Raw genomic sequence first — 26977 nt, forward strand, 5'->3', positions numbered from 1 at the left:
CGTACCGTGAACGACGTCCATTGGTCCGTCTCGCTGACTGACGGGAGAAGGATGGGTGTCTACCGCTCGCAGCGCGCTTTTCCCTCGCCACGGCCAGACTGAATCCAGAGGCGCGCGCTCCCTCGACCGATTTTTTTTTTTCGCGCTCGCGGAGAGCCACGCCCCACCTCCCGCCAAACGCGGAGGAGGAAGGGGAATTTGTATTGCGGAGGCTAGACGACCGCGGGCAGGAGAGTGAAAAACATTTGCGAGGGAACGGAAGGAGAGAGGCATGACAGAATCGGGTGATTGCGGTGGCTGTATAGTTGCTCTTTTCAAAAACATTTTGCGGCCTTGCGTTCCAGGGGCGAAGTCTCACAGTCACCGGGGAAGAAAATATTTTCGACCGGAGGGTGGACAGTGTGCCTTTAATACCTCACGGCTTTAATGCTTGGCACTGCCAGGCGCCTTGTCCTCACTTGCAAGGCAGCGATGCACCGGCCATAATTACGAGTCTCCACCTATACCATGCATAACACTTTTTCGATTCTGAGTGACCCGGACGCGTATTGTCAAACCATATTCCGTAGGAGCACTCGAACAGACGACGCTCTCAGCGAGTTAAAACGCCAATTGTTACTGAAAGGTGCCTCTGAACGCAACTTGAGGTAACATACACTCTCTGAACGCAACTTAAAGGTAACATACACTCACTCTGAACGCAACTTAAAAATAACATACACTCACTGAAGGCAGAAAATGATAATGCTGAAGGTAATTGCATCCGTTGTCATACTGTCGCCTCGTAGCTCCATTCACAGCTGGTGTTTAGGCTATTAAGAACCAAAAGAATCACATAATGCAGCCTAAATAAAACAGAAAATTTGGGATTCGAACTGATGTTTACTGTGCAGAGGTAAGCAGTATTAATACAATGCACCGCAGAAGCGACACGAGAGGCTGCCTGTAAATGCGCTCTTATTCCTTTTGACAATATTTCCGCTACTCGTGCGCCACCTGGCCACAAATCACGCGCCACGCGACAAAATCACACGCCAGAGCGGCGTCTGCTCGAGTGCGCCTATGGATATGGTTTGGCAATAAGAGACTCGGTCACTATGCAAGGCGTCCGTGGACTCCCTGCACTTTTTACAGATAGTGAGATGAAGCCAAAGAAGGCAGGTCTCTACCTGCACTACTGTGCAGTACATTTAATAACACAAAACAACTTGTTAACGGCCAGAATAAACACATCATTTATTCTAAAAAAAAAAAGTGAACGAAGCCATCCCGCCGGCCACATATCTTCGGTGTCCTCCCAGGGAGAGGTGTATCTACAGAATGGAGTGGAGGCCACCCATTGGGGCCCCGAGTCTCAGGGTCACCTGCAAGAACAGTGTCAAGGCTCACCGTTAGAGACCAGGAAACGCAGCTGTTTCTCATGCACCACTTAAACAAGGCTGTTGGACAGAGCTGCAATGCAACCTAACAACAGTGGCAAGGTAAATCTTTGAGAGAGTACGTCGCGTGGCGTACGCCCACAGGGAGCAGCAGAAAACAGAACGTAAACGCCATTGCCACCTAGCCACTGCAGCAAGGTGTTGTTAGCTGAGCAGTGCACCACTCCAGAGATGTGCATAAATGTAATGCCAACAATACTCGAGCCCCTGTATATACATTCAACAAAACTGATAGAGTATTTGTTGAGGAAAAAATGGTCTACTAAGAGATTTTTTATATCTCATCAATAACACTCATTTCACCATTTCTTGACTAACCTAATCAACGGCTTTTGCAACATCGACCGTCTTGTCAGCGGCAGTGGCAATCGCAATCCTATGCAACGTTACTAGATTACTCTTTCAGTTCGCAAACACCGGTGCCGCGGGTGTCACCTTTCCTCGTCCCGCCAAGCGGAAGCACGTTTGTCACTTTTTGACAGCGTATGACAGCCAACGCTGCCCACGCCGCAGTCAACGCGTGCACTATCTTGTGCCCGAGATTTCTTTGTTGCCTTCAGCTGTGTTGCATGTTGATCGGCTGCTCCTGTGAGTTCTCGCAATGTTTATCTAAACGTGTAGAGTGACACAGCTCGCGTCTATCTTGCGGCATATGCTTCCGCCGCAACACTACACAGCGGCGTCTGCGAGCCCAACCTACGCATCTTCGTGAGGTGGCGCCCAAACGAGACGCAGCTGTCCAGCTTCAATTATCCACCCAAAAATCAAGGCCCAGCGATTATGCAGTCATCGGCATTTCAGAACACGTTGGCTCCAACGCATCTCAACATATCTTGTAGTTTCCGAAAGCACCCATGTTACAGCTAGGATGTTGAGTGTAATGACGGTTGTTAATGAATGTTTGCTACATTGCATGAAGCTGGTGCCTGTACCAACATTTTCTGGGGATAATGCAGGAAATTAGGCTAATCGGTTCGTAGTTGCAGAAAAATTCAAAACCGTGTGAAGAAAACGGGATGAAAAACATGAACACGCACACACATATCGCATACGATTCCAACTGAATTTATTTCGTGAAAGCAGGGGCTTATAAGGATGTGAACAATAAAATTAGGAACAAGCACAAAAGGAGTCATGCACGAGGCAGGGATAGCAACAGGACACTTGTGCATTTACTGCTGAAGTGTTCTGATGTGTCCTGAAGAGTTCAATCGCTGACAGTGCCTACGCCGCTGCTCATGGATCGCTCCTGCGCCAGAGCACGCTCATTGAAACAGCGCCCAGTATTGTCCTATGCAAGAGCGACCTCATGACAGAGGAATCAAACAACATGAGAATGGTGAAACTTGATTCTTCCTGCATGAACTAGAACCATTTCTGCATTGGATAGAATAGGACACACCTTAGTTTCCAAGGTGCTGAAAGTTAGAAAGGTGTATCCCCTTTCAAGACAATACAAAAAAGGGTTCCAGTTCTAGAATAGTTCGATTTGCCTTTACTCAGAATATGTCGCTATTCACCTACCAGATACTACACACTGCCAGCTATGGAGCAAAAAAGCGTTCCTGTTGTGATTCTAGTTCTTTAAAATATGCACCGCATATATTATGATGTTTTCTTATTTTAGTCTGACGTATTATTGCTATTCCCGTCATCTGTTGAGTTTTCCATCCTGAACAGCAAGCTTCCACAAAAGTAAATCTACATCTTGTTTAAAAAAAAAAAAAAATTATCCAGCCGAGCCAGGTTTTGGTTAGTGTTTTTCGCGACATTCAATTGCTTGTGTTGCGTGGCTCGCCGCTGACAGTAATTATGGGCAAAACTGTATTATAAACTCCTGATACCCTACCAAAGAATAGCCTCTATTTATTCCAAACCTGCGTGGATAAGACTTCTACGTAGCAATTGAAGCATCTTAACCACATCTCAGGTGCATGAGATAGTTCTCGCAGCTTCAATGCTACCTTGTTCATATTTTAATTCTGCTCTTTTTACAATAATGTGCCTTACTACTACTACTACTACTACTACTACTACCACCACTACTACTAATACTACTACTACTACTACTACTACTGCTAAATAGGAATGCTTCAGCAGCCTCTAGTAATTCAGCAGCCTCTAAAGTACAATTATCCACGTAAATTGACAGAGCGCTGGCTTTGAAACAATCGTGCGACAGGGCTAACAGTGGAGGAAGCGCCACTTCGCAAGCGGAAGTGGAAAAAGGCCGCTCAGTTCATACAAGCGACACTCCAAAAATAAAAAAAAAAAAAAATAAAGGAACTACTGTACATAGGTACATTATCTCAGAATTTCTAGTCAAGAACCATGCTTGCTTCACCGCTTGCCAAAGTCTTGCCACAGCTTGCCCAGCTTACCTCGGTCTCTGCACTACAACTGGTTTCATTAAGCCTCCATCAGTTTTTCAGGCTTCCATGCTTCTTGAATGGAAAAAATGCACAAGACAACCTGCCTGTTATTCCGTAGCAAAGAACCTACTATTTTTGCGGCCACACTTTTTTTGCTTCTGAGAGTCTACTTACTTCCAAACACCTGCTCAGCCAGTTAACATTTTCTTCCCACAGTTCCAGCAGGTCTCAAATACTGCCTGGCACCTGTGGCAATGCCCACATATGAGTGTATGCCAAACGAAGCATGCAAATGAGTGGAGGCAAGACGCCAATGCCTCTCCACCAAAGCAACCAACTTCATTCCACATCTCTATACATGTTGTGATATATATATTCTTTTTTTTTTTTTATACCACTTATGTTGGCAGGCCTTTTTCTGCTGCTAGAAACCTCTAGCTGTAGCAACTGCAGCTTGTCTTACCTACGACTGTATGCCAATCATGTGCCCACCCTCACCACTATAGCCCTGTATAAATGAACAGTAAGCCTGTCAAGTAAAAATACCAGTTGTCGGGTTCAAGTAGGTGGCACATCGGGTCGGGTTAACTCACTTGACCCGCTTGTCTAAAAGCCTGCAGATGCTGTGAAGCCAGGGAGTCGAGGGGAACTCTGGGACCGAAAATCAGCAGCGAGGAGCGTCAGCGAAGTTGAATGCTTTCTAGCCCTCATCAGTGATAAAAAAAAATAATCCAAGCTCTCGATCATTGATAACAAAATATTAATCGAAGCTCTCGATACTAAAAGGCAACAAAATCGAACACTATTGCAGACGCTTGCACAATAACTTGGAATCTCGACGCTCGGCGCCACTGCTACACTTACTCGCTAGCATTAAGTTCCTGTAGACACCAAGCGGGTTGAGTAAGGGGTGACCTCACTGTGCTCACTCGCTTACTCACCACCAACTCGACCAATACTGTTGAGCCCTTGCATACAGGGCTTATGCCACTTGGCGGGGTGTAACGACCGAAACAAGTTTTGGAACAGCGTATGTAATCATTTTGTAGCAGCAATATCAGTATTTCAGAGCAACTTGAAAGCATGCGGTCAAATCTTCATCAGAATCGTAAAGGCCTTCACTACCCTTTTCACAATGCAATGCAGCAGGTGGGCAGCCTGCTTACAAAAGGCGCAGTCATGTTTTGGAGATGCTTCACTGTGAACAGCACTGTTTTTCAGCATACTGGAAGTAGCACATGAATGCAAGCGAAGGGCATATATGTAAGCGTTAGAATGCGTGACGCTATCTCCAAATAAGCTTAGTGATGCACCAAGCTGCGTTAGGAACAATGCAACTGGACGACGCATGCTCCCGATCTCAGCTGTTGGATGGCATGAAGTTAAAACCGAAACTATTCAACTGATCTGTATACTGGAAGTAAGGGACTAATTGTTGTGAATCCTGTCATAATACCACGAGAGCCTATACACCACTGTTCCAGTAAATTTCGATTCAGGAGGATTAGATTGATGATTACAAGTAGCGGAGGTCAGCTGTTTGTGAAAGCAGTTGTTTCTTGAGTTGTCTGATGCCAGAGCAGCGTCACATAATCACTTTGCCTTGGTTACGTCCACACACCTCTAGAAACACTTCAACATTATTTACCAGCTGTTATACTGCAACAACCAGAACATGTAAGAGCCATCTGTTTCATTGCTAGAGCACTCAAAATGGCTTTGCAGCTCATCTATGAATGTCAACATCACTGGCACAGAACATTTGGGATTCTTAATAACTGCAAGCCCAAGCTACCTTTCTTGTTCTTCTATGCTGGCTGACCTTGGCAGCACAGTCCTTAGGTCTTGTAAGGAACAGAGGCCTCTTGGCTGAACTCAGCAGGAACAGTTGTCATAAATGCCAATGGTTTAGATTATAAGGTTTAATGTCCCAGAGCAACTCGGCCATGAGGGATGCCATTGTGGAGGACTCAGAAAATTTAGAGTGCCTGGGGTTCTTTAACATGCACTATTTCAGAGTCACCGAACGCCTGTCCGCGTCCCTTTCTTGTGTTCTTTACCCGAGTCGCTGTGGTGCGGGCCGACTTCCAAGAATGCCTGTTGCATTGATGGCAATCTTTGAATCTCAAAAGCTGCGTCACTGCCTTGCAATGACAAGACTAGCCGTAAAATGAAGGCTACCATCAACTCAAAAGTAACAGCACATAGCGCATAAAGCACACCCCGTACGCTAACCTTGCCGACTACGGGCCCAAGCAACCAACACAAATCATCATCATCATCAGCAGCAGCAGCCTGACTATACCCACTGCAGGGCAAAGGCCTCTTCCATAATTCTCCACTTAACCCGGTTCTGTGCTAGCTGCATCCACTTGACCCCTGCCTTGACCCACACAAATACCCAAGCCAAACAAGCATTCCATGTGTTACTGTCTGTTCTCTGATGCAGCACACACGTGATTTAGGTTGGCAGAGCAGGACAGGGAAACATGCCTCAGTTGGCCCCTGAAGCACTGGGACGTGCCAAGTGGGTTGCCACAAGCAGCTGACTAAAGGAGCGCAAACCCTGTTCCTGCTCAACAAGTCATTCGATCACACAGCCCTCAGAGAAGAAGAATGCGCCACCAGGTGTGTCCTCACCTGCTGAGACTGTGGTCTCGTGTGTGCAGGTGCAACTTGGCCTCCTCGGGCAGCGGCTCGAAGAAGGGGTGGTCAAGCGCCTCGCGTAACGTGATGCGTTGTGATGGTTCGTATGCCAGCATCTGGGAGATGAGGTGGAAGAGCTGCCTGCTGGCCTCGTCCTCCATGGACATGTACCGCTGCAAACACACAACCGGCATCAGCAAAACATATGCCAAACGAACATCTGCCTCGCCAACTTGGTGGGTTTGAGGCCCAGGGTCTCACCTGAAGTGGCTTGCAATTCTCCTTCACGTAACGGCCCGCAGAGCTCTTCTCGTCCCAGTCTAGGCGGCCGTGGTAGAAGTACTTCGTCCTGCATCAAGAAAGCCACCACACTAAATCACAAATTATTGATATCTTCCAGGCACCAGGGGTTCACTTTCCATGGTACCCGAGAACTAACGACAAAAATACACACATTTTTATCAAAGCAAAAGGAAAAAGGAACGACAAACATACACACAGTTTCATCAAAGCCAAAGGAAAAAGGAACGCCAATGTTAGCAAGGTGCGACATGACATGCAAAAATTACATCTTAAGCTCTACTAGCCCCCTTCCCCACCTTGACAAATATTAATACTTCAACAGCCACTAAGGCTGCAGGTATGCTGACAGGTCAGTGCTTCCGAAAATTTGGACACAATTCAGCACCTCCTGATATAAATTGTTCACAGAGGTGTTCAATGCAGCCAAGACAACAACCTTACTAATACAGCAACTACTCAGTTTAACAGACTGCTGTATAACTTTTTTTTTACTGTGTGGGAAGCTAAATACCACAAGCCTTAAAGAAACAAAACTGCACTCATAAAAACATGTACCAATAACTTCCTAAGACAAGTATGCTCAGCAGTTGAGGAAGTCCCCCTTTACACTTTCTCAGCCCAAATATTTCTTATAAAATAGTCTAAAATCAGAGACCACCCGAACGGCTCCAAGCAAAGGTCACAAGTTTGCTACTGCAAATACCTTGCAAATACCTTGCTAATACCTTGCTAATACCTTGCAAATACCTTGTAATGCCCCTTCGCCACTTTCCACCTTACTGGTGCCATTACCTTTAACACAAAAGGTATACACTGATGACATAGAAACCGTAATCATGTATCTAGTGCTCAGATGGCACCCTCAGAGCAAACAGAACAGAAGTGCCGCATGTACAGTCGTGAACAAAAGTGGTATATTCCACGCAATGCGAGAAAACTGCCCACCAGATTTTTCCGACAGAGAAGCAGTTATTTCTGAGATATGCATAAGGTACCCTCTTGATATACTTGCCATCTTGTCCAAGTAATTTTTTCTGGCACATTTTTTCATACAGAAACAATGCAATCGTTGCGGTTCACGTGGAGTACACCACTTTTGCTCACGGGTGTACACCCACTTTCATGAGGTTGTGGCGAGAAGTTGACTTAACTAGGCATTTTAATCCATGCTAGGCACATTGCATTTTGTGCGCACTTACGCGCACAAAAAGCCAGTCAGGGTAATTTGCAATAGGTAAGAGCTAGTGAAATGCATTAAACAGCAGCAAACGGCACAGTCTGAAGAATGATTAGCGGGAGACTATTCGCACTTGATTATTATCATCAACTGCAGGTGGCAGTTTCTGAAACAGCTAGTTTAGCTAGACTGTCTTCATAAGCTTCAAAGTAACACCAAATAACTTGAACGATTCAAACATGCCGTGGATTCTAATGCACAGCTAATTTCGTGAAAGTTGTTTTCCAGTTCTATTTTAAGCGTGTGCAAAATTTAAATGCCCATTTAATTAAAAACGACGTGCACTACAATCATGCTAATATGGTTAGCTGCATTTTCATTCCCTTCTGTTCACATAGTAAAAATGGTGGTAAAGAAGAATTAAAGAGGAAAAAAGGCCTTGCTTCAATGAACAGTTTCCTTCTAGCTTTGTCGATAAAGGCTCCAAAAAACACACACAGGTGTAGGTGCAGATTCCAAAGTGCAGTCTGGGCTTACACACTGTACAATGTCCATGGCCCAGGACTTAAAAAACAACACACAGAAATGTGGCTAATAGCACCAGTCAATGCCATGGCACCCGTTAGAAATTCAGGCCTCTCCTTCAATATTAAAGCTTATAATCCTATATCAACAATTATATCAGGAATAAGGCACAGGTTGAAATGTGCAGTAAGCTCCCCCACTCCATTCACACACAACACACCAACATCAAATCAAGCTTACGTAAAAGGTAATCTACTGCTAATTTCTTCCAAAAACTTGAAGCCACTGATGCTGCACTTCCTGAAAGCACTTCAGAGGTTATTGAACTATGGAAAGGTTTCCCGAAGCCTGCAACATAACTCATAAGTAATACTAGCAATATTCCTGGTCTCAAGTGGCTAATTACTCACAGGTTACTTAGACAATGTACAGTGAAAAATGAAAGTGGCATACACAGGATATAAATTTGTGGATAGGCTCAAATTTCATCAATGGACATTACAGGGTAACTGATGGATTGTGGGGCAATACTGCAATGACAAAAAGATACAAAAAAAAAAGCGCAGAGTATGGCTGAAAAAGTTACTAGTATGCTTGCAATAAATTTCGCAACAGTTAAATTGAAAAAAATTCTCATTACATGACTGCATTAGTAATAAGCTGAAATTTTCTGGGGCAAGCTGAGAGACAAATACTGCGTGAAGCAGACACAGCTTTGAAAGAACACAGAGGAAAGAAAGAATGCTTCAGGTTACACCCAGAGTACTGCCAACAACCAATGCAGGAACCCAGAGCTGCTGTTGCACGCACACACACAGCCAATGCACAGAGATGTAATGACACAACAGGGCGTAACCTTGCAGCAGAGATTGTTTGGCCTAAGCCCTTTGTTGAACAGGGGCAAAATGAGCTCCACAAAGAACACTGTGGTGACAGCTGTGAAACCCACGTGCAGCATTTGCTTCCAGTTGCAACTTCGTTTGGGACAGTAATGAACTTCCCGAGCAACCAGGAATGCTCAGCTGTTCTAAAGGAGAGGCAGGTGCTTATGAGACCAAGCCATATTGCATGAAAAAAAAAAAAAGATTCAGTAGCTGAACACACAACACCTTTTTGGAACCTTCAGAAGAAATATGGCAAACACAGGCCAGGTTGGCGTGTAAACATCCTCTATTACCTCAGCAGGAAGTGAATGGGTCCCTGAACTAACAGGACGATGCTACACTCAGCGACAGCGTCTCTTGGCAGAGAGACTGCAGATGCAGAGCAGCCATAACTATGTCAGTCCACCCTAACAGAACAATTGTTACATGACTGTGTTCCCAGCCAAGCAAATTAATTTCCTTCACATTAAATAAGCTGACATGATGGCAGCTATGTTAGAAATATGCTGCTGAAGAAAGAAATCAAGAAAACTAATAACTGCGAGTGGAACACTATTCCGCTGCGTAAGGAGAAGGAGCACTTCCATAACTTCCCTCCCACAGCCATTAAAAAAAAAAAAAAAAAAAAGTGATTGCTAAAGACATAGGTAGCAGCAGTGTAGGCAGCCTTCATGCAGCAAACACAGGGTGTGGAAGCAAGCTTACTTGGTTTTGCGGCACATGCGATAAGGAAGTGGCCCCAGGATGCGCTCCATCATGGCTAGGTGTTCGCGGTTGTCGTGCGTCTGGAATAGTGTCACGCCCAAATACAGCTCGAACAGGATGCAGCCCACACTCCAGACATCACAACTTTGGCTCCAGCCCATCTCCAGGATCACCTCCGGCGCCCGGTAGTGGCGCGTCGACACAATAGTTGAGTGGTGCTCTTCATCGAAGGTGGCCGAACCAAAGTCAATGAGCCGGATGGTGGTGTCCTTGACACGCCGCACGTCCCGCTTCTTCTTGGCGTTATAGCTAATATCATAGTCCGAATTCACAAAGAGGATGTTCTCAGGCTTGAGATCGGTGTGTGTCAGCTGCTTCTCGTGCAGGAACATCACGGAGTAACAGAGCTGGTAGCCTATGTGGCGCACCTGGTCGATAGGGTATGGCTGGTAGTGGTTGTCTTTCTGCACGCATGAGCCAGGATGCACACATTGCAGTCAGACAGGGACATAGTACAGTCGACACACTTTTCTCGCAGCCAGCACTTCATCCAGTGCAAGCATCAATTACAATAACAAAGTAAAACCTGTGTAGAGCTTTAAACCGGCAAAATTGCTTACATCAACTGTTGATGGTGCTGCTCCGGGTATGCTATCCGGTAATTTACTGGCTGCTTAACAAACAAGCGTTGGGTACAAAACAACAACCCCAAACACTCGGAAATACCTGTCACCCTGCTCTGCTCTTGTCCGCATATACAATAACTTTGAAGTATACAGTGATACAAATATAGAGTTTCAATACAAATAAAAAGCAGCGCACATCTTCCGTGACTTGAGTGTCATTTAAACGAGGCAATAGAACACTCCAGCATTGCCTTGGAGTCCACCATAGTGCGGCCGCTGCCTTTTCTCGCGTCACCCAGTGCTGCAAATATTCGCCTTTGTTTCTCTTCCCTACTTCACACTGCACCTTTTTTTTTTTTGTCAGCGCCCACATTGCTCTCTCTCTTTATCCCTGGCAGCGTTGCCCCCTCCCCTTACAATGTACATGCAATGCGCTTTGCCACAGGAACCCAAGAATTTCAAAAAGCTGGCTTCTCCTCACAACTCACAAGCCTGGTGAATGAGCCATTTAGAGAAAAACAAGAAAATATTCTACCGGCTGCGGTATTCATTCTGCCTCTGAATGCTGGCCCTGCAATCACCCCTTCACAGGTATGTGGCTCTGACATGTCCCAAGATGCACATGCGGCAAGGTCAAAGATACCTTTACCATAAAAATGAAACAAAAAACACGGTTTACTATGGAAGGTGAGATGTGACAAGTTTCACTTTACTAGATCCTAGCCTACCATAAAGCAGTCGGTTCTACCATCTCCAAGTTGCCTCCTCATAAGAAGAGCTACACTTGGGGACACAATTTCCCACATAATGAAAACTTCAGGGTTGGCTTCTCCCCATACACAACAAAACCAATTGTTCGAACAAGTTACCAAGTTCATACTTGGTTCGTTCTTAGCAGACTCGCATCATTTTTGTTCTACTCCAAGCACCACAGGCAAACAACCGTCCTCAGACACCGTACATGGCGAGACCCAACCTCACTAGAAGTTTCCAATAAGGCAACGAAGTGCAATCTAAAATCCTGACCCCTGAGGAGCAGCCAGCAAAGACAAACAAACAAAAAAGAGAAAGCTGCACAAACTAATCTTACACAAGGCCTTGCCCTCAATTATTCTCACTTTTTTTCTGTGGGTGAATACTGTGAAGGCAAAAAGATGCAGCGCCCTAGTGTGCAACACCAAAGAAGTGCCAAAGAAAAGGATTATTGCAATGGCCCATCAATGACCAAAACCCCATTTCGCATATTTCGCCTTTGCAACTCTGAATGAATCATGCTGTGCTTTGCCATGCATTTTACTGCCCTTTTGTCAATCTGCTAGGCACTTACACCAGAATGATTTATCTTAAGCATGCTATGCAGGATATGTAAATAAGAGGAGGGCCTCACCAGGAAGTCGAAGACGCTCAGGCCCAGCATCTCAAACGCCAGGCACATGTGACCATGGTAGTCAAACCAGTCCAGCATCTTGACACACAAGCTGCAAGGAGTGGACCTGCGTGAGTACCAATAGCACTTTGCCCAAACACGGGCACAGCCGACCGACAAGACACTCACTGTTTGCCCTGAGGATCCCACTTGGCAAGCTTCTCGAGGACATTGATCTCCAGGCGTGCTGCCTCACGGTACTTCTCTACATTCTTGATTATCTTCAATGCCATTGTCTGGTCCCTGCAGTAAGCAAATGCACAAAGTCCCGGTGTCAGCACGTTCCACTCAAGTGCACAAAAGCAGCCCACTGTATTAGCATACAGTATCAGCCGCGTTATGATATTGCCCCGACAGTCAAAACACAGGTCGGAACTCATGACTCCTGCCTGGAACTATGGTGCCATGATGAGAACAGCCTCACAGACCACACTGAAGTCCTTCCGTCCAAGGCACGAAGGACATGAAGATGTGCTCACAAGACTTGAATTTTTAACGAAATAGAATTCCAAACTAAGCCAGAGTCTCAATCATTGAGGTCTCGGAGAATCTCAAGTTATGGACGGCAGACAAGCAGCGTCTCTGGGTGCATGGCTGAATAAACTGCCTGGGGAGGCTTATTTACCAGACATTTTACAGCTGCCTCAAGTGTTGTGTTGGGTTTTTTGGCACATAGGCAATGAAGGCCATCATGCGCCAAACACGAGGTTGCTGAGCTTCTTTGAGTGAGAAGTGTTTAGAAAATTACAGCTTATTTAGAATCCCTAACTCTTTAAGAAAACTAAAAAGAGATGAAATTTCAACAAGTGGGTTGTCTCCTAATAGTAAACAGGAGTAGAATGGGATGCGTTCATTATAGAATGGAGTAAAATATTTTTTTCTTAACTGTTCCAAGTTCTGTGCACGAGATCAAAATGTGGTTCACGGTGAGCTCACCTCCACATTTTTTGCATAATGGTTTTTGCTCTTTTCTCAGTAAGAAATTGTGTGTCCAGTGTGTATGTCCAATTCGAAGACGGCACAAAATCACCTCACTGAAAATTCACCACACATTTCATTGCCACGCCCTTTCAGAGTTCACCCTTCTCTGACCTTTCCAGGCAGTAAGCCTTATACAGCGAAATTCCTACTCTCCTCAACTTCTTGAGGGATGCACTATTTCAGATGCTGCATTACACATTTTCTTTCCCCGCTTCAATTTCATTTTCTGGCTCAAAAAGCACTTTTGCGCATTTGCCAGAGTGAACTTGTCCTCTAAAGACAGGTCCTCATCATGCATTTCTGCAAGCATGAACCAAGTCTGCGCACTGACAGGTAGAGGCACAGAAACATGTGGACCGTTCCCAAACAAGGTGCACTCATGTTCACAGTAAAAGAAGCAGCAGAAATGAATGGCGTGAACAACTAACAGAGGGCAATGCACCACAACCAGTAAGAGAAGTAAATATACCAGGGCAAGAGACTAAAATGTACACCTCTTTATTTAATCTCAGCGAAAAAGAGAGAGAGCAACTAGCTGATGAAGAGGTGCCATTCATACTTCCCTGTGGACCAGAACAGCACACCAAAGACATGCTGCTCACTGTCCTGCCACAGAAATGCCTTGCGTGCAAGCGTAAAGGATGAAGAGGGGAGCTTTGTCAGAAGGGAGCACGAACGGGCTTTGATATGAACTTTCACCATCGCGCATGACCACAATATGGGATGCATCTTGCTCTGAAGGCAGATATTCAAAACACTAGGCCAGCACAGGATGAGGGCTGGAGTATGTATTGACTCGGATACTCAGGTAGCCCCAAAAGCACTCAAGGAGCCCTCGGGTTAGGAGAAGTGAACCAGCAATCCTGATTTCACGGTAACACCAGAGCCTTCTGTTCGAGAGAAATTATTTCACAAGTACAGGGAAACTGCACTAAGAAATATCAAGAGCAGGAAGCAGTGGTTGCAAGATATAAGAGGTTTCAGCACTGTGGTGCAACCAGAGAAACCAGACGGAAAGACAAATACAAAAAGGAGGTCCTTTTAACTTGGCAAGACACGAGTCCAAAAGTTAGACTGTGACCCGTGCAACCGGCAAGAGAAGGAAGTACAAGTTTCATCCAGTTGTCCCAACCATGTCATGCAATGCAAATAAAAAGGCCGACATTCTCCCCCCAAAATGTGCCAGTGTTTCAAATAGGCCACCGCCAGGAGGCTCCCCGTCCTGGCACCAGCGGCCGAACCTCCTTTTTTCAGCGCTGCACCACTACTTTCACCCAGTGGCCCGGCACACGAACCGAAACGGCCAGAGCATGCCAAAATGCAAGCTGCCAGCGTCACGCGCTCAGTGACAGGAGCAAGCCAAGAAGATGCCGTCACACGCTGGCGCAAGGGGAGCTAAACAGATGTGAGCCCCACAGAGAAAGAGAGGCGGGAAGAGAGGGGGAAGGCTGCCATTTTTAGCACTCCCCGCACCCTCGCCACGCACACCGCACACGCGGGTCAAAAACAACACACACGTTTGGCCTTGTGACACCTGCAGACCAGCACCCCTTCATTCCTATCATTGGCAAAATTGCACGAACACTGACGCACAGGGTCCCCAAGTAGATTATGCGCCTCCTGCCTAGTCTTCCCTAAAATGACTCAAGTCTATGAGAATCTTGAAAAGAATGAGGCTGCTCAAAAGCTCCACTGCCAAGTAGTGAAGGGGGCAAGCAACACCAAATGCCAGGCTTGGCAGCAACAAACTGTACACTAAGCATTCCTGAAAGACACTTCTGAGTAGTAGGAACATTGCAAATTTATCGGTCAGCAGGGAGAGACAGCTTCTTTTCAAGGCATTACTGGCAAGCACAACAGAGGTGCCACACAGACCTTTGGTGCAGACACATTAACCTTAAGATGCATCGTGGAAGAGCTGACTGCACTAGCAAACATACTACTACAGGCAAGCACCACTTTGCTACTGCTAGCTGAAGATACCAACATAGACTCAGCCATGCTCAAAGTAAGTGTGCCGCCAGTACTCACGTGTGCATGTCGATCACCTTGACCACCTTGCCAAAGGTTCCCTCACCCAGGGTGGTGACAATCTTGTCTGCAAGAGTCACAGGAAAAAGCCCACAGGGGGCCCCCGGTCAGCACCCCCAGACTACCCTGCAAGTCACGTGATGAAATACGTGCCCCACAACCCCCCTGCCCCCCCTAGGAATCAATTTACAGGGCCCCCGATAAGAGAAGGGAGGACCAATACATCTGTCCTGGAGCACGTCTCCCGGCCGGTACACCAGATGGCCCTCTTCGTCGTCCTCCACGCTTGGGGGCCTCCGCACGGGCGACTGCCACCACCACCGCATCCGCCAGCATCAGCAGCCAAACAGCAACGGCAGCACCAAACACCAGCGGGACCACCCCGAGCACAAACGGCAAGCCGGATATCGCCGCCGGTCACCCATCGGTCAGGAAGTGGGGGGGCGCAAGTCACGCAAACCCGCATGAAGAAGACAACAACAGAGAGGAGGAGAGGCACCAGGGGGCCTTCCGTCAGCCAGCCCCTGTCTCACATCACACACAAGTGAGCCCACCCCCCCCAGCATGCCATCAAAAGCACCCATTTACATCCACGAGCTCCTCTTCGGCCGAGGTGCGCCTACGGCGGCGAGCCAGCCGAGCCAACAGCCCCGGACACAGCCCCCCTACTCGGGGGGGCGGAAAGACCCCCCAGCCCCACATCCTGCGGGAGCCCACTGCTCCTCACCTGAGCAGCGTCGGCCGACATGCCCGCAGCAGCAGCCCCCACGGCGCCAGAGGAGGAAGGACTGCGGCCTACCATTTGCCGAGACGCAAAAAGGGAACCCCCCGGAACACGACTGGCCGCCGACGGCGGGAGCGCGCGAACCGCGAACCGCGAGGCCCGCCCCGAAAATAGCCGCGGTCCCCCCTCCTCCCCCCAGGGTCTAAATACGCGGCGCCCGGGCCGCCACTCACCCGCGAGTGGTGTCCGCGGTGGTCCCGGCGGCGCGTGCTGCGGCGGCTGCTGTGCGGACTTGAGCGCCGCCGACGGTGGTGCGAAGGCCGGCTCGAAGACTCCTCGTCCGAGTGGCGCCGGTGGCTGCTGCAAAGAGGAGGAGGTCCAGGTGACGATCCGCTGAAAGATGCGTCACCACTCTGCGGCCGCGCCAGTTACATCACAGGCCATTTCTCTCTTTTGGGAAAGCCGACCGCGCATTCACACCCCCCCCCCCCCCCCCCCCCCACCTTCCTCAGTTCGTCCCTGCGCTGAAGGTACGTGCCTATGAAAGGACCACTGCAAGCGGATGGCAACGCACGAGCTACTTCAAGTAACGGTCGGCTCTCGCATGGTGTCGGCAAACAGACAAGACATGCCTCCAGAGCAGCCGGTGGAGACTGTAGAGGTTGCGGCTTCACTCGGTACGACGGCTTCGAGTGCGTGAAACATGCGGTGTTTACGTAACTAGATCGTGTTTCTTCACGCAGTACGCACTGTAAAACTGAATTTGTTGGCGACTGCCCTGCAGATTATTAACGTGCTATACGCATTATACGCGTCCTGTGAACCGCGCGACGTGCGTACGATGGGCGCCAGATTGCATGCGGCCTTCGGGATTCGCGGCGCACGCCGCGTACATCCGTCAATTCCGGAACGCGACAGGTGGCATGTCCGGTGCGCCACTAACTTCATGGGCTCTGGTCAGCTCGGAAGCGTCGGGAAGCGGTTACCAAGTGCGCCCGGCTATCGTGTTCAAATGTCGCCAGGGAACCCAGAGCGCTGCTCTCCCCTTTTCGCGTAACTCTAGTTTTCACGGGACTAGCCTTGGTTTCAGTGCGCGAACAAATTACGAAAGGTCGCTTAGTCTAGACTAGTCGTCTTTGTCCCCTTGGCCGCGGCTACATGGGCTATTGGCGAATTTCACGACCCCGAGAGGACCCGTAAAGTGGTCCACAGCGGCGGCGTTACGGAAGACTGCATCCGAAGCCAGCAGAGGCGCGCTTATTTTTCAAAATTTCACAATAAACTCACGCTTCATCGTCGGTGGTGGTAGCCTCGCGTGAGCCCAACAGTCCCGTTTCTCGACTGTGCAAAGGAATAAAGGTGAGACGTTAAAGTAACCGTTGTCTAGCGCTTTAAACGATCCGGCGTGAAAGCGGAGCTCTAGAAAGCTGACGCGTTTATGGAAAAGTTCTCTATCTATGACATCGACGGAGGAGGCTCTTGCACAACAGGAAAAAATAGATACAGAAGCGGAAATAATCGCATTAGACCTCGTGAGACACAAGAAAAAGTGACTGCCATACTATTATTGGCGCAGAGGACAACCCAGAAAGGATTCGCAATCATTATCGCTTTAAATGATGATTGCTTGGTTTATGCGGTTTGACGTCCCAAAGCGACCTGGGCTTTGAGAGACGCCGTAGTGGAGGACTCGGAACAGTACACGGGCGCCTTGCCTTTCGCCTCCACTGAAAAGTGGCCGCCGCTTTAAACGATGAAGCTGCGCCCTTTGTATTTTAAGTCTCGCCGCCGTGGCTCAGTGGCACAGCCGCTCATGGAAGCGCACCAGGAGGTTGAAATTTCCAGAGTTCTTAGCTACGGCGTCCCTCACAGTCATTTCAGAGACAGTAAAACCTGACAAACCAAACCTTCGTAGTTTAGCTAATAAATTCCGCTCGTTTGTACAGATGAAAAGCGAGGCCAATGGGGGGCTTTGCACTCTCCATGGTGCAATTAAAAATGTCCCCGCAAAGTTTTTTTTTTCTTTTTTTTTCTTTTTTTGTTATCGCTGCGCGTTCCAGACACACCAGCACACTCAAAGAAATAGTTGAAATCGGATCATGCAAACGAAAGTTGAGCCTGTCGGCAATTTCGAAAATTCGGGAAAGGCGCGCTCCAGCTTATTAGGCCACTTGGGATCGAGTTCCCATCGCTGACCAAAAGCAGCACGAACATGACGACGACACAAAAAAGCCAACACGCGAAAACTGTTGTCGCCGTCTTGTTCGAGCTGATTGGTCTTTCGAAAGTCGCCGAAATCGCTAACCTGCAGAAGTACGCCTTTCGCAGACAGGGACAGTTTAATATTTTTGTTAGAAGACCAACAAAGGCCTTCCCCTTTAACCAGGTCGAACGGAACGCGCCTCGATTGGTCCAGGGACAGCGTGTGTCTGCCTGGCAACCCAAAGGTCCCACATTCGACTCTTGTCTAACTACATTTTTTTCTTCAGTGCTATGAAATCATTCTTACGTGCCATAAGGTCGTTTCGGCAATGTTGGGACATTATAATCAAAATTTACTTGACTCCGCTGCACCCGCAGAGTACGCGCCACACACACGGCAGCGGTCGGAAACAACTGAAGTCTGCGGTAACCATCACACACAATCCCTCCGTTACAGGAAGTGGATAATTTCGTTTATTGTTCATCGCAGAAGTGCTCACGCCTAGTATCACTGCCATTGTTAGCAACCTGATTTTTTTTTTTCTGCGTAATTCTAAACTTGGAGACATCTTTCTGTGGCTATGCAGTCAAAACTACGAAGAGATTTAAATTTTATTGTACCAACTAGTTAAGGTTCCAGTTAAAGTTTCAGTGCTGCTACGCAGTTGACTACGCTTAAATAATTGTGATCCTTTACTAACGTCATTTATCTGCCCTCAGTTACGGTTTCAGTTCCAGTTCGGCCTTGACACTGAATAACCTTCAAGCTGCCAACTACGCAGAGCGCTCTACCGGACGCCGCCGGCGCACGCGCAGTGGCTGCAGAAGACATGGGGAGTACGCCTCCCCTCGTTAAATCTCTGGTAGCCCCCACGACGTACGTTGTCAAAACCGGCGGTAAACGAGGAAGTCGTGCTACACTAGTGTAGCGCCATGATGGTACTCCTATTTTTGCTTTACTCGCACCAAGAACTCTAAAAAGTAGATCTATATATGAAGTACAAAAGTCATAAAAAATGTTTTCACATTTTGTCTTCTTACAGTTGTAAACTGTCCGATAAAAGCGTACTTGCGATAGTTTCGTATCGATTAGTCTGCTTTACCTAGAATTTGAGGGCGCTGGCTGTACACAGCTGTAGCTGTAGTACACGAGGAGTACCATCATGGCTGCGAATACGATTTCCATGGGAGCGCAGCCGTTCCGTTCGCTCTGGTCAAAACATTCCCATTGCGAAAGCGCAGGGGAACCGGCGGGGATATGCGGCAGACGCGACCTACGGTTCGCGGGATTACAGACAACCGACACAGCCATCAAATGCGCATGGCTTGTTTTGCTATAGCGGCTAGTATTACGCGAGCTGCAAGTGTAAATGGGGCAAACTGTCACTGCACGGTACAGGATGAACAGCTTAGTTTAGTATCATTCGTTCCTCTGATGATGCTACACAAAACACTTTCGTCCAGCACCAGTTGCTGGATAAAAGCTGTATGAAAAATCTGTATGAAAAAGCTGTATGAAAAACTGGTGCTGGATTTCATCCAGCACCAGTTGCTGGATGAAAAATCTACAAAACATGGTTTCGCTATGCAATGCGCTGAATGAAATAAAGGAAAACAAATTCTCAAAAGTATGGACACTTTCTTCCAAAGCTACGTGGACATCATCAAACAAGAGCCACTGCGTTAACGCCATTTTCGCAACAAACACAGTTTGTGTATATAATTTATTTTTTCTGGTCTGGTAATGTGGTATATACAAGGGTATGCCACCATCACCGGCATTGACAAACATTTACTAGAGAAAGGCTGCAATTCAAACTCTGCGTATCTGCATTCTTTAGTTATATCCCCCACTACATAAGCTGCATTCGTTTGCTTCACCTGTCCAAAGTTCCCAAACCACTCTTGAAAGACGAGCAACGAAGCACTCGGCTAAAGTTAGTCTCCAGCTGCTCTAAAACAGCGTCGACTGACAAAATGCGGCAGTTTTCAGGAGCCTTGTTATATTATCACCTCCAGTACACGCAAATACAGAGAAAAGTCTACAAAAACCTATAGTCAGTAAAATGCTTTCCTTGATAAAAATAGCAATTTTTATAATTCATTCTAATTACTCATGCCTTGCCAAAAATGTCAATAGATAAGAGAACCATAATTTCATGGAACCACATTAAATTCTCCTGTATAATAGTATACAACTTATAGAAACAGAAGTTGCTAACTATGGGCAGTGGCCCGCAGCATGTGTATTACTCTGCTGAACAATCAAATTTTGATATTCAACAGCACCAAAGAAGCAAACGGCATCAAAATTCTTGCGCTTTTAATTCGCTCCGACAGTAATTTTTTGTTTTGGTAACCAGAAAAGCCCTAGCATCGTACTACTCCCTGCCGTGAAGGAATTGTGCGAGTCTGTTATTGCGGACTCAAGTTGTACCCAACTATAGTGGCTTAGCTGTCTCCTCATTACAATGAAAGAGTGCCATGCACATAGTTACAGGGGCTGAAGATTGCTGTGCAATATTACAGATGCAAGTGTTCAATTTATGCTTGGAAACGAAGAGGGTTTTGCACGAGGCTATCTACCAGTCTTTGCTATGACATGAAATAAAAAGGGAGAAGCCCCAGTGAGCTTAGAGGTGCCATTGCTGCACAGGGAACCCAATGCGTGAACTGTCTACTTTAAAGCAAGTCACTAGTGCACAATATGGTTTCAATTCGAGATGCACGTCAACCATCACTAAAACGATTACTTGCATTTCACATTAAATGGCTCCACCTTAGACATGACTAGCTATAGATGCCATCACAGGTGTCAACAACCTATTTCATATTCTACCTTTCAGTCGCAAGTCTCCGACCACTTAAGAGGCGGGAAAAGAACACTGGTAATGGATATGCACACGATCTACTAGAAATTTAAAAAAAATCTTTAATGAAGCTGCAAATACTACCATGAAATCAAGATAGGCGCGGCCAGAGAACACTCTTTCCCGATTTTGATGGTCACCCCACCAGGGAGGCCTGGTACCTTGCATGAAGCTTCAATTCCACACATTAGCAGTTACAGCTTACACAAATACTCTTAACTAGCTATGTTTATTGGTATGCATCAGCCTCGGGGGTGGAAGCATGCTCCAGCATTTTGGAGCAGCTCTGGAACAATAAAAAAAAGTTTTGGAGCATTTGAATTACGTTTTGGTACACGGCTGAAATGCTCTAGATTTTTCTATTTCCGACATATAAAATTCCTCCTTTTATTCCTTTCTATGCAACGTTCAGTGCTTTTGCAGACTATGAATGCACCTCTGAAAAGACAAATTTCCAAAATATGAAATGTTTAAAACAATGCAGCCTGACCTAAGCAACGATTTAGAACAGACTTGCAGCAATGGAACGCTTGCTTATGCACCTTACGATCAAACACCAAGTTTAACCAAACGCTTTTGTCCATTTTTACTTGATTCAAATGAGAAGCCTACGGTCTAGAAATGCTCAAGCACAACGAATTTGGGCGTTCACACCAATGGGCATATTTCCGCTATCCTGTGCATGTTCTTTGACCCTACGACTGTGCTGATAAAGCCTAGCACTGGCTAGTAGTGCCTTCATGGAGGATATACGGCACTAAAGGGTAGCCTTTTCCTCCTACAGCTTCTTTACTTGACTGCCTCCTGCCAGTAGATCGCCACTTTTTTGCCTAGGCAATAGGCCCTGTGAGACCTTCCACCACCACCACTGGGAATGTTTCTAGCGACTGGCACCTTTGAAACCCTAAAACGCTTCAAGTATGCTTTTGTCTGATATCATTTACCAAAAAGCTTGATGATGAAGTACCTGTTTGTTTTAAAGCAAGAGGATTAGAAGCGTACTTTCATTGCCGAACAAGTTTCCCAACGGTTCCTGTCATGACAACATGGTAGTTAGCCAGCCCCCCTACCTTCTTCACTGGCTGCACTGTGCCATCTCCACCCGATTCTAAAAACCTTGGAGGACGTCACATGCACAGTGCAATTTTTTACAATTGCCTGCAATTGCTTGCGAGTCATTCTAAAGTTACTTGCGAAAAACAATTTAAATTATACTTCATACTTCCCTAAGTTGCTAAAATTGTTTGTATAGAGCCCAGAGCAAGGCGTGTTATACCTCTGCCACTGGTGCACTGCTGTCGTTTGTGTCAAGCTAAATTCGATAAAACATTGCGGCAACTGGTATGAAGCAGTTTTGGAGCAACTGGAGCAGTGCTTCAACCTCTGCAGCTTTCACTTGAGAAGTGTGGCAACAAAGTCAACTAGAATATACAGAGCTCGTTTAACGGAAAAATTACCACACTTAATTTCAGCTACTTCTTTTCCCTGACATGGCCAAATCTTCAACAGTGTCCCTAACAATTGCTCAAGTTTTCCAAATACTTAAAATTTTCATGACAACTCCAGGTTTTCTAAGATGCTAGACACCATGTATAATGTGCAAGGGGCATTCTAGAGAAGTGTGAGAAGTGTGCCTGCAATGAACTTTATTCTCAAATGCAGTTTAGTAACAGTCCTCCTGCACAATGCTTAGGGCATGTTTCCCATCTGTTTTCCAAACTCTCAGGACTGAGGCTGTATCTACATGCGGGCAATGCTGTTTAAATACGTTGATGAGCGTCGGTGCCCGAAACAAAGTAAAAAGTGAGACAAGACTAACAGCTGCTTCCAGATGACATTTATTGGGGGAAAAAAATAAAAAAGAAAACTTGCGCTGAAGTGTTGTGGTCTCTGCACCAAGGCACAGGTCCTCCTTAACAAGATATGAATTCGAAGAATCATTGCAAAAGCAAACTCATAATGCAACTTCAGCTGTGGCCCAGTTCTTTCATCAAGAATAGACTGGTAAACAGTAATAAGATTTAATCTGCCACAATAGCAACAAAGGGCCCCCTGTTAGGGTGGGGGTGGTGGTTAATTGCATGCAGGGTGAAAAAGCTTTTTCTTTAAAAGCTAGCCTATTCTGCAATGCCCCCCTTATGTTAAGCATCATACTACAGTCAAGCCGCATTACACAGGCCACTTTTAGATACGTTTTGGTCACACGGGTAACAGAAGCCCATGCCGAGAACAAGAGCCCTGCTCTTTGCATTACCTGTTCTGGCACGTCACATGATGGGTTCACACACAGGATCAAGGCTGGCCTAAGCTTTCACTGTAAAAAACAAACAAAGGTATATACGTTCCAAAAGTGCCTTTGGACAAGGCCCTCAAAGGTGGTCGGGGTGGCGTTCCAAAGCTGAGCCCGTTCCAGACGCTCTTACGGCCAATATCTATCCCTTCACAACTTGGAGGCAGTGCCAAGTATGTCTGGCATACCTTTCCTTTCAACCCACTGATCTCACTCTTGGTCAACGAACAAGGGTCACAGCTGGGCCTGCAACACATGCTGGATGCTTTTGCAATGGTCCCTCTGGGCACCTGCCGCATTTGCAACAGAACTCCACGATGGAAGGGATAACCTCCAAGTTTAAGTAATCATACCACATACAAGCAATGCAAGCACTTCAAGGAACAGAAGAGCACTGGTGCAAGGTGGCCGATAAGAAACTCTTGTGCCATGGCCCCGTAAAAGTATCGCCAGCTAACCGACATGCAAATCATGAACACTTAATTCCTTCCTCAGTTGAATTCATGCCCTGAACCAGGCATGAAAGGGGGAGTTGTGGGCTTGACCCCGCACCTTGCTGTGTGCTCCTTGCTTTCAATTGTGGCAAATACTTCAATCTAAAGCAACAAGCATACACATAGGATGCCGGTGGTGGCAAAACCTTACCCTCGTAATGGCAGTGCTTACCTCAAATTAAACGAGTTTGACAAACTGCTGCCTAAACAGATGCAATGAGCCCACTTTTGTCAGATTCCCCATTCCTCTCAAGAATTTCTCCCAGACCTATCCCAAGTATGCCAAGGGCAACACTGACAACCGAAAACAAGCAGCAAAGTAAAATACAAGAGCCAAAAAAAAAAAAAAAAAAACACATCTGGCAGCATTACAGACCCCACCCAAGCCACAAGAACTCACGCTTTAGCGAGCCGCTTGCGCTTGTGCCGGTAGCTGCTCTCTGAAGAGCTGTAAGAGTCGCAGCTCTCCGACCGATGTCTCCTTCGGGGCATGGCTGCTACCTGCGGAGACGTGCACACTCCACATCAGCCTACACGCTTGGGAAATTTGTCAGGCCTGTTCGATTTGGCTGCACTTCCACACCTGTGTTACCGAAGTTCCCTCGCACGGTACAGCACCACTTGGCTCGCTTGCACACCCTCAAGTTAGGTTTATAGGGTTTGGCATCCCAAAGCAACTTGGGCAATGAGGGAAATAATAGTGGAAGGTTCTAGAAAATTTTCACCAAGTGGGCACATCAACATCACACAGCAGATCGGAGCTTTGGTGACAGGATCGTAAACCTGCACAACCATGCCTAGTCTCGCATGCAGTATTGCAGCTCGTATTTGTAAGCTGTATGTGTTTAACACGTGCAGTGACTTGTTTAAGGAGAACAATTTCGTGGGGACTGACTCATAGCAGCACCTCATTGTGATTTGCCGTTTCGAATTGTTCACGCGGTCAGGGATGCTGGCTGCAACTTGTTCACATTGCGAAGGCTGTGTGAATACTAGGCCTGCATTCGTATTGGAAGCAGCCAATGACAAGTTGCACAGTCGCAGAACCGCCACTGAAGTTTACAGAACTGGTTCAGCGACTGCAGCTAAATCAAATGGACTTGTTACGAGTAGTCTGGCTGGAAAAACTAGCCCTGTTTAGATACTATCATCACAAAATGGAACACTTTCAGACACCTGCTCCACATACCTTGACATGCTTTTTTTTTTGTCAGAATTGAAAGCTCAACAGACTGTGGAGCTTCTAAGTGCTGAAGAAACTGGCCATGAGGACGGGTAGCCCAAGTGAATGATTCCATGACGGATGCCATTGTAGAACGATTAGTTTGCACTACCTGTGGTTCTTTAATATGCGCCAACTGCACAAGAGTTTTTACATTTTTCTGCCATCAAAACGCAGCCGATGCAGCCAAGATTAACATGTTCTATGGTCACCCCCCAAAGGCCAAAGCCACTGCAGCAAGTTGAGTCCCAATTTATTTTAAACTCATTTTAGGTCAAACAAATACGAACACCGTGCCCACTGTATATAAGAACTTTAAATATTGTTATGGAGGGCTTAATTCTTCGTGACAATATTATCTGGAAAGAGCTATCCAGTAACTTACAATCACATCTACTGCTTCGCTTATACTCTGGACAACTTTCTGTGGCTCTGTAGCAAAGGCTATGCAGGAAAGAGCAAACGGTCTTCGCACCCACGCCACGGAGAATGGAGTGCTGTGTTTAGGGATGTGAAGGGGATAGTTCAAGAGGCAGTGTGGGGGTTATTAGTGCTGAGGTAGACTGCTTCCTATGGCACTGCACAAGGATTCGTCTAACTTGCTTCCCTGCCTAGCCTTGGCTGCAAAGCAAAGTAGAACATTTCAGCCAGGTCCTAAAAATTATATAATGAAGTAGAATCGTCTACTCAGCCACACTGATGCTATCAGTGCATTAGGCAGGTTTTCTGGCCACCTTATGTGTCACAAAAATGTGGCATGTCTGCACACTAATACACAAATTGAGCAATGAACCAACTGCTGCTTCCATGAGAAGTTTGTTTACAAAAAACGACATCGAGGTTTATTTCAGACATGTACAAAAACTTGCTGGCTATTCTTTACACCATGCACTGGCCATTTCCAGTAATTGTACATTATCAAGTGGTTACCTTTGGATAGAGAATCTATTGACCTGGATGGTTACCTTTGAATAGAGAATCAATTGACCTAGATGTTTACGAGCGCACCCGTAAACTGGGCTTATTCCTTTAGACAAAAGACATGCAAACAAACAAGCAGACAGCCGTTGTGCACGCTCGCGGTACTTTTGCTGTCTGCCACGTTTCTAAGGGTTAATTTGCATATTTTCGCGCGCACTTTCGTCACGTCCTGCGTTACTTGGCATCAGCATGGCACGCATTCAGTCACTCCTTACTTCAGCCTGACATCTGCGAGACCTTTATCAGTCAGCAACGAAGTGTGACGCTTGGCAGTCGCAACCTCCATGAACAGGATAATCGAGGCTTTCACAACTATGGCTGCCCGGCCGCGGAACGCCATTTTGTCTCCATCCTCGCCAGCTAACATAAAAACCAAAAATTCATCGCCATATCTTGCTACAGCATCCCACCTCTAAGAGCTTTCTGTGATAAGCACAAGGCCCTGACAGTCACTAGAACGGTGAGCGGAATGTTCCAGAGAAAGCGATCTCCCGAAGCCGCGGAAAAACTTCAGGCCTGCGAAGCCTAAAACGCCATAACCAAGGCCAGCAGTTTTCACGCATCTAGGACAGCAAAAGCGTCAACACGTGGTAGCTACGCGGCGAGCGGGCTGCTGCCGCGATGCTGCTAAATCCGTCCAGGTAGAAGGCGCAAAAAACGTGTGACGTTAGATGGGAGAGGTCACCATACCAGTCAAATGATCACGCATACATTCTACTAGGCCTCACCTTTGAGACGCTTCGACGACGCCAGAAAAGTTCCGTCACTTGGCGATGGTCTTCCTTCTTGCCTCTTGCACCTTCCAGAAGCACGAAGAACGCACGCAAATATGTTGAACAAGCTAGTGCCTAGTACCTTTCGCTTAGCAATGAATAGAGCCCACAGGGTACGACCAATATGGCGCAGTTAGCGACTGCCTGGCAGGAGCGGATGCGCTCAAATCCGGAACGTATCAAGAACAATAAATATGCAAAACAAAATACGGTCAATTTTTATACCTTCTTCACTTCAAAGAAAAAGATGGTTATTGTTACTTAGGAAATAAATTAAATAAGTTGTTCGAGCTATTAAATGCCGCA

General features: G+C 46.7%; 1 protein-coding gene across 9 annotated transcripts; it reads right to left on the minus strand.

Moving 5' to 3' along the window:
• Positions 1 to 1208: 1208 nt before the first annotated feature.
• Positions 1209 to 26847, minus strand: Doa (CDC like kinase darkener of apricot). Of its 9 annotated transcripts, none has more exons than XM_084602571.1 (12): positions 26627 to 26847; positions 24096 to 24196; positions 17127 to 17180; positions 16073 to 16196; positions 15339 to 15423; positions 15116 to 15182; positions 12233 to 12346; positions 12065 to 12170; positions 10052 to 10515; positions 6719 to 6806; positions 6452 to 6630; positions 1209 to 1364 (listed from the first exon to the last, which is right to left on the minus strand). In XM_084602571.1, exons 2-12 carry the CDS (start codon positions 24185 to 24187, stop codon positions 1361 to 1363), a joined length of 1377 nt encoding a protein of 458 aa, XP_084458697.1. In that variant the 5' UTR covers positions 24188 to 24196; positions 26627 to 26847; the 3' UTR covers positions 1209 to 1360. The 9 variants fall into 9 exon arrangements, with proteins under 9 accessions (XP_084458697.1, XP_084458695.1, XP_084458698.1 ...); XM_084602569.1 differs by having other exon boundaries at positions 16073 to 16199; XM_084602572.1 differs by having other exon boundaries at positions 12065 to 12155; positions 16073 to 16199; positions 26627 to 26846.
• Positions 26848 to 26977: the final 130 nt, after the last annotated feature.

This window comes from Amblyomma maculatum, chromosome 4 (genome assembly GCF_055883805.1).
Source record: "Amblyomma maculatum isolate TAMU_Amacu chromosome 4, ASM5588380v1, whole genome shotgun sequence".
NCBI classification, from domain to species: Eukaryota; Metazoa; Arthropoda; class Arachnida; order Ixodida; family Ixodidae; genus Amblyomma; species Amblyomma maculatum.